The 7625-nt window shown below is 56.2% G+C and overlaps 1 protein-coding gene across 1 annotated transcript in view; it reads right to left on the bottom strand.

Moving 5' to 3' along the window:
• The window catches only part of LOC110313223 (cytochrome P450 2W1), a 6072-nt gene extending 1530 nt beyond the window's left edge, over positions 1–4542 (bottom strand). The window contains exons 1-7 of the mRNA XM_021187247.1: positions 4360–4542; positions 3070–3232; positions 2683–2832; positions 2452–2609; positions 895–1068; positions 459–594; positions 195–379 (exon numbers count right to left, since the gene is read on the bottom strand). Coding sequence (XP_021042906.1) covers positions 195–379; positions 459–594; positions 895–1068; positions 2452–2609; positions 2683–2832; positions 3070–3232; positions 4360–4542 — 1149 coding nt within the window. The remainder of the gene's footprint in view (positions 1–194; positions 380–458; positions 595–894; positions 1069–2451; positions 2610–2682; positions 2833–3069; positions 3233–4359) is intronic.
• Positions 4543–7625: the final 3083 nt, after the last annotated feature.

Here is a 7625-nt window from a genome sequence, read left to right as displayed (position 1 = left end):
CAGGGCGGCTAGGGGACGAGGTGGAATCACAGGAGTGCCCTGTGAGGCAGAGGGTGCCAGGGCGGCTAGGGGACGAGGGCAGGACACCATCTGGGGAAGTTCCTGCCACCCACCTGCCCCACAGGTGAATGAATATGAGACCCAGGAAGTCCCCCGTGCCCCAAATCAAAGGGAAGAAGTAAGTGGGGCCCCACCTTGGGGAGCAGGTAGCCACCCAGCCGGACATCAGCAGCTGTGCAGCGGGGCACATGGGGCAGGAGTGTGATGTACCGCTGGACCTCATGCAGCACAGCAGTGGTGTAGGGCAGTACTCGCTGGTGCTCCGGTTGAGGTAGCTGCCCAGGGCCCAGCACTCTGTCCAGCTCCTCCTGCACGCGACCTAGGCCAGAGGGTAGCACTGTAAGGGTGAAGCCCCATTCCTAACCCCTAAGGGTTCTCTACCATGGGGTGACTCTCACCCTGCACATGTGGGTGCTTAACCATCAGGAAGACAGCCCACTGCAGCGTGGCCGCCGTGGTCTCTGTCCCAGCCATGACCATGTCCAGTGTACAGGCCAGAACATTGGCCTCGCCAAACATGTCCTCGGGGTCATCCTGCAGGGAGGGTGGTCAGAACTGGGCTTGAATCTCAGAGGATCCAACCCTAACCTGTAGGCCCAGCCTAGTTCCAGGACCCGGAGGAGGATGGGTAGAGATCAGGCTGGGTGGAAAGAGAACTGGCATTTACTGGGGGTTCATCCAACATCAGTGCCCACTCCAGGTACTCACAGGGGCCAATCTCATAGAGGAGACTGAGCCTCCCAGAGAGCCCTCCATAGTTCCCTCCTGTGAACTGGGGCCTCCAACACCCATCACCCCTGTCCGTCTCTGATGGAGCCCTGGCCCTGTCCAGACCTGGCCCTGCTGAAGCAGAGCTTCCACGTAGCTCTGGGCAGGACCGCCACTTGGCAAAGGTGGTCTCCGCGCTTCCAGGAGGGTTCTCAGGATGCTGCGCACCTCCTCAATCTTGCTCAAGACCGGCCTGTGCAACCGCAGGAAGGCCCCCAGCCGGGGGAACGTGTTGAAAAGCTGCGTGTGGACGGGACAGTGGGGTGGGGTAGAGGTGAGGTGACAGGTGCAGATGCTGTGAGCAAGCCAATCCATCCATCAGGTGCAGGCTCCGGACAAACGAGTCAGGGCAATGCCGCCCCTGGCCACAAGAGGGCACCAGGCCAGCAGTACTGGAGGCTTGTCACCCTCCTGGAAGTCCAGGGAGCAGGAGAAAATCTCAGGGTGTTGAGGAAGGAGCCAGCTGACCTGATATATTTGGATGGCTCTGTGCAAGACCCAAGAACTCTTTGCTCCCTGGGGACATGTTCCTTTCTATTATTGCTGAAGGGGAAAATCAGAAGAGGACCGGCTACCATAGGGAAGGAGTCATAGCTATGCGGGCTCACGGGTCCTTCGGATGGGCATGTGTGACTTACAATAGGGTGGGTCTGGTGCCAGTAAGTCTTCAGAATTCTGGGTGCATTAGCAATTACTGGGGGAATGCCTCATATTGCTCTAAGTGGTGAGGACCATCTCTACTGCCCAGGCTATGGGAGGCGGGGGCACCTCCTTCACCCCCACAGGGAGTCCGCTGGGATTGAGCTCACTACCTGCTCCTACGACTTGAATGGAAAGACCAAGCCTCAGGGCAGGCTCACCACAGTGGCTGCTCGTCCTCAGCCCTGTGGGGCCTCATCCTGAGCCAGGACCCAACAGGAGCAGATACTGACTGTTCACCATGCCAGCCTCCTCCAGCGTGATGTCTGGCTGGGTCAGCAGCTCCCGGTCCTCAGGATTGCCCACCTTCCAGAGGTGAGCCTCTCATAAGGCTAGGTGCTGTGTGTCTAAGCTTCGGTGTCTAGTCCAAAGCCAGGACTCTTTAAATGTCAGGGCCCTGGACATTAGAAAGGCTGAGTTTCATGATTTCTGTGATGTGGAGGTAAAGAAGGTGCCTAGCCAGGCCTGGTAGCACACACCTTTAGTTCCAGCACTCAGGAGGCAAAGACGAGTGGATCTGTGTGTTCGAAGCCAGTCTGGCCTACATAGATAGACAGTTAAGGGGCAGCCAAGGCTACACAGAGACACTCTCTATCAAAAAATAAATAAGTACAAGGAGACATGCCTGGGTGTGGGGGACCCCTCGCATATAGGTCCCACAAACTGTAAAGGCCCTTGCACACACTTCAGCAGTTGCACTTATTACTATAGGGGTGTGTGAAAAGGTGGGTCTCTTTGGTCCAAATGCCCCATCTGCCAGAGAGCACAGAGCCTGGTTCATGTGCAGTCTGTCTTTGGCCGATGTCACACATCTTTGTTTGAAGATTGTTAGGTACCAACTAGCCCTGACCTCAGGGTTTAGAACTGGGACCAACACTCTAGTTCAGCTGGGGCTCAATTTCCTGTTGGGTGGCAACCTCTCACCTGTATGCCAGGTGACCCCAGCAGGACCATGACCTGGTCAATGAGACTCAGCAGGGACACAAACACAGGATCCTGGTAGTCAAAGCGCTGGCCGAAGAGAAGTGTGAAGGTGATGTTGCATGGTGCCCAACCCAGCAGGGCCAGGGGGAGGGGCTGGCCTGCAGGTCAGGGAGAAAAACAGCCTCAGGTGGGCATAGATGCTGGGCAGGGGCATCCTGGTCCCCCACTCACCTCCATAGCTGTCCAGCTGCCCTTTAAGACAGGCCAGCTCCTGCAGCACCTTGCCCACCATGGATGGCTGTTGCACACCCAGGCTCTGCAGTGTGCGCACCGTGAATTGGCGACCCGCCCTCCAGCGAGCTCCAGAGGAAAAGAAGATGCCTGTCGGGTAGACATGAGCCATGAGTGCCAGCCACTCCTCATCTGGTGATGCATGCAGGGAACAGGGGGCCCACTGGAGGGGGGGCAGGCTCAACTCCAAGCCCCTCCCATTCGGAGGTTACCCTGGGTCATACTCCTCCTGCCTTGCAATAGGCTGATACTGTCTCTCCCTAGTACCAATCCAGGAGACCGAGTCCCCTCCCCATCATCTGGCAAGGAACCCCAATGCCCACTTACCCCCACCTCGCTGGATGTGCTGGAAGATGGGGATTGGGGGCCGGTCGGCTAGCTCATGCCCAGTTCCAACCAAGGCCTCCCTCACCACCTCATAGCCTGACAGCACCACGGTCTTCTGAGATCCCAGATGGATTGTGAACATTGGCCCGTAGCGTTCTGAGAGCTGGTGGGGACAGACAGGTGTCAGACAGGCAGCTTCCACCCACCCTCTAAGAGCTACATACAGCCATACTGTATGTAGGTTGGAAGTTTAAGCACTGGAGAGAATCCCGAGAGCCCCTCCAGCCTCCCCAGGAGGGGGCGCTGTTCAAATGGTCACACTTCCATCACCCCACTTCAGAGAGAAAACATTGAATAAAAACCGAGAAAGCTGGAGTGGAATTTGTGGGTCTCACCAAGAGCTGTGACCAGATCTACCTGATATCTGCTCCTCAGACACAGCCCTGGGGTAGGGTCTGAGCCTCTGAACCTAGTGCCTGCAGCCATGTCGGAGTCTAGCCTGATCCACCCTAGGAAAGGGGTGGCAGAGCCACTTCAAGCTAGCTCTGCAGCTGTGTGGACTTCTCTGCAAACGATAGTGCCCCAGACAAAATTCAAGGACCTCCACCCCACGGAGCCTGTTAGCCCTGGCCAGTGGCAGTGCAGCCAGCTTACCTTCATGTCTGAGTCCTGGGGAGAAGCCCTACCCAGCTAATACCCTACCCGGACAAGGGCACTGCTGCCCTGCCACATTTCCAGCACGTCTAGACACACCTACCAGCCTCTTTCTCATGTTCCAGAGCCCACCCTGCTCACCACTCCTGAACCCCTTACCCTTGGCTGCTGCCCCGTTCTATCTATCTATCTATCTATCTATCTATCTATCTATCTATCTATCTATCTTTTTTTTTAATTTATTTATTTATTATATGTAACTACACTGTAACTGTCTTCAGACACTCCAGAAGAGGGCGTCAGATCTTGTTACGGATGGTATGAGCCACCATGTGGTTGCTGGGATTTGAACTCCGGACCTTCGGGAGAGCAGTCGGGTGCTCTTACCCACTGAGCCATCTCACCAGCCCTCTATCTATCTTTTATTTGCAGTCCTGGGATAGAACCAGGCCCTCACGAATGCTAAGCAAACACACCACAATGAGCTATTTCCCTAGCCTAGGTCACTCTGGGTTCCAACATCTGCTCTCTGGGGACAAGCCTCTGGCATCCTGTATCCCCTCCTGGCTTCCCTTGTCGGAGCTGGGACACAGACACCACGTGAGCTGTGAGACGACATAGGGTTGCCCACCCTACCTCCATCAGTGCCCGGTCTTGTTGGGTCACACCCAGCAAGTGCAGGTTCCCCAGGAACGGCAGAGGGCGAGGTCCAGGGGGCCACCGACGGGCCAGAGAGGGGTGCAGGGCACAGCCCTGGAGCAGTCTCCACAGCCCCAGGAGCAGCAGGATCCCCCAGACACCCAGGAGCAGCGGAGCCATGTGAACAGCTGGAGAGCAAATCCTCGGCTCTCCAGGGCCCCAGTGAGCCCTTTGCCTTATAGCCATCCTCCCCAGGGCGTGCCGGCACCCCACCCACCCCACCACCCCGAGAATGTGGAACGAGCAGTTTGCAGGGGACAGCCCAACAGGAGGCTTAAAACTACAGGATATGTGGAATGTGGCAGGGGGCCTGGGTTGGGGGCTGAGAGGACCTCTGTAGGCAGTACAGGGCCAAGACTTTTTGGTCACAGGTTGTCCAAGCCTGGGCCAGGTGGGGTCAGGCTTCCAAGATACCTACATCCCTCCATGTGTCCCCAGTTTCCAGTGTCACAGTCAGAGCCGTGTCTATTCTGTCCCCCCCACTTTGGGAACCGATCGTTCTTTGTGGTCTCCCATCACAGTGGGACTTATGGGACTTTGAGACTAGACCCTCATCCTGGAAGAAAGGATGAGGACCCTGTGTCCTCAGACTGTAGCCTCCAGAAGTCGGACCCTAGTGCCCAGCAGGTACACTGAATGCCCTGCGCAGTCATCAAGGGCCTCTCTAAGCACAAGGGCCTCAAAACTCAGAAGCAGTGAGTGTCTGCTGAAGCTGAGGGAGCTCACCCCAGCAGCCTGGAGTAAGGGGCACGGCCACCCAGACACTGAGGGGCCATCCCATTTAGGAGACGCCGCAGGTGGCTGGGTTTACACCCCTAGCTGTCTGGGCTCTAATGTAAACCCTGGAGGCCTCACTGGGGAGGAGGGGCCCCAGTGAGAAAGGGCTATGCGGGGCGGGTGGCTCTTGGCACCAGAAGTAGCTGGGTTGCTTCCCGCAGCCTGCCTCGACATGAGGCACCTAGAGTCCTACCCCCAAGCAGGGCCCCTCACCACGGGGCCTATCCCCTGGGGTATTATCCACGCCCCTGCGCAAATGCCGAGCTGAGGAGGACGCAGAAGCCATCCACACTCATTACACCCAGGTATTGCTCCCCTATCTTGTCTATGGAGAGGAGCCCAGCCTAGACCGCATTCACCCTGGCACCTCTCTTCCCTGCAAGAGCAGGAGCCGGGTACAGCTCCCTGTCGCTACTGTAGATGTCCCGGTCACGTTTCAACCAACTGCCACCAAGGCCACTTACTGAGCATCCAAGCTAGGGCTCCTACCCAGACAGGAAAATCTACATAATTGCTTCAAGGAATCCTTATTGAGCAGTCGCTGTGTGCCAGACTTGGTCAGGAGTGAGGGCTATGGAAATCAGCAGCAGAGGGACCAACAGGATTCTGATGTCACAATCCCAGGGCAGGACTGGTGTGGCTCCGTTTGCCCCTGAGCATGTATTGGAAGGGAGGAAGTCAAGGCAGATGGTGTGCTGTGGCGTCTACATGGCAGCTGGTGAGCTGAGATCTGCCTAGCCGTCAGGGACAATGAATGGGATGTGGAGGTAGGTGTAGAAAAGCCAGGCAGGCTGGGACAGGAAACTTGTCAGGGTGATCGGGGCTGGAGTCTGCAGCCCCTCCGGGAGTAGGTACGAGCTCCCATGCCAGCATGCGAGTCCCCGTGGCTTCAGCGAAGACCCACAGAAACTCACCCCAGAGTTGCCTGGGTGAGTTAAGTGTTCTGATGTCCAGGCATCTCTGGACAGCTTCCCCTGCAGCATCCATGCTTCTGCAGGACTGGTGTGGCCCAAATCCTCCTGCTTCTGCCTCCCAGGGCTGGGATCACAGACAATACCACTCAGTTCCCTGGGGGTTATTTGGGGGGGAGAAATTTTGTTGTTTGTTGTTATGGTGGTCTGTCTGATACAGGGTCTCGTGTAGCTCATGCTGGCTTTGAATTCCTGACCCTCCAGTCTCTCCTTCCCTAGGGCTTAGATTACTAGTACACACCATGAGCAGTTGAAAAGGTGTGTGTGTGTGTGTGTGTGTGTGTGTGTGTGTGTGTGTGTGTGTGTGTGTGTGTGCAGGTAGGTTCATGTGTGTGAGCACAAACACACACCCCCCACAGCCCGTGTGTAGAGGTCAGAGGATGGCATCTGGTGTCAGTTCTCACCTTGCACCTTGTTTGCGATGGGATCCTTTGCTGTAGCTGCCTACGAGCTGGTGTGAAGGCTTCTGGGATTCCCTCACTGTATCCCATCCTGCTGTAGGAGCGCTGGGATTGGGGGATAACTTCACATCCATCTTCACATAAGATCTGGACTCCTCAGGCTTGCACAGCAAGCATGTCACTCCTGAGCCACATCGCCTCGGTCTCACCTTGTTGATTCAGACAGGATCTCCCCCTGGCCTGGAGCTCCCCGACTCTGCCAGGCTGGCTGCCCGGCTAGCCTTCAAGTTTGTCTCAGCCTCTTCAGCTGCATTACAAAGGTGTATCACATGCTTTTTGCCTGGCCATTTGCATGGGTACTGGGGATGGAACACAAGTCTTCATGGTTGCACAGCTTGCCCGTCTATTCTCCACATACATAATGTTATTAACATATACATATATTAACATATAGCATATACATAGACCACATACATAAAGCACATATTCTGGGCTGCAGATTAGCAGCACAGGCACAGTTTAGCAGCAAACCATTCACTGAAGCGTGCACCAGGAGCAGGGCTCCGTTTACCAGCACGGAGGGAAGGAGGGAGGGAGGGAGGGAGGGAGGGAGGAAGGGAGGGAGAGTTTACATGACTGTGTACCCAGAATTAGATGCGGGCCTCCTCTGCTGTGCTGGGCATGGTGGGGTGAGTGTTCCCATTGTTCCCCGCTTTAAGCTGTCACAAAGCAATCAGCTAAAGATATGAGGGTAGAACGGAGGGAGGTGAGCACACTGTGATCCCAGCTCTGGAGAGGCTAAGGCAGGAGGAATGTGAGCCCCAGAGCAGCGCGTCCTATATAGTAAGACTTGACACTGTGCACAGCCACAAGAATTGCAAAGTAGATTCTGAGTGAAGGTGCTGGAGCTTGTTATTATTTCTTGTGGGGCTTGCTGGGAATCAAACCCATGGGCTTTGCTAGGCAGGGGCTCTACCACTGAGCCACGCCCCAGCCCCTCACTGGGGGATTCTAGGCAGGGGCTCTACCACTGAGCCACGCCCCAGCCCCTCAC

This window comes from Mus pahari, chromosome 23 (genome assembly GCF_900095145.1).
Source record: "Mus pahari chromosome 23, PAHARI_EIJ_v1.1, whole genome shotgun sequence".
In the NCBI taxonomy this organism is placed as follows: Eukaryota; Metazoa; Chordata; class Mammalia; order Rodentia; family Muridae; genus Mus; species Mus pahari.
This window is presented reverse-complemented; position numbering and strand designations above follow the sequence as displayed.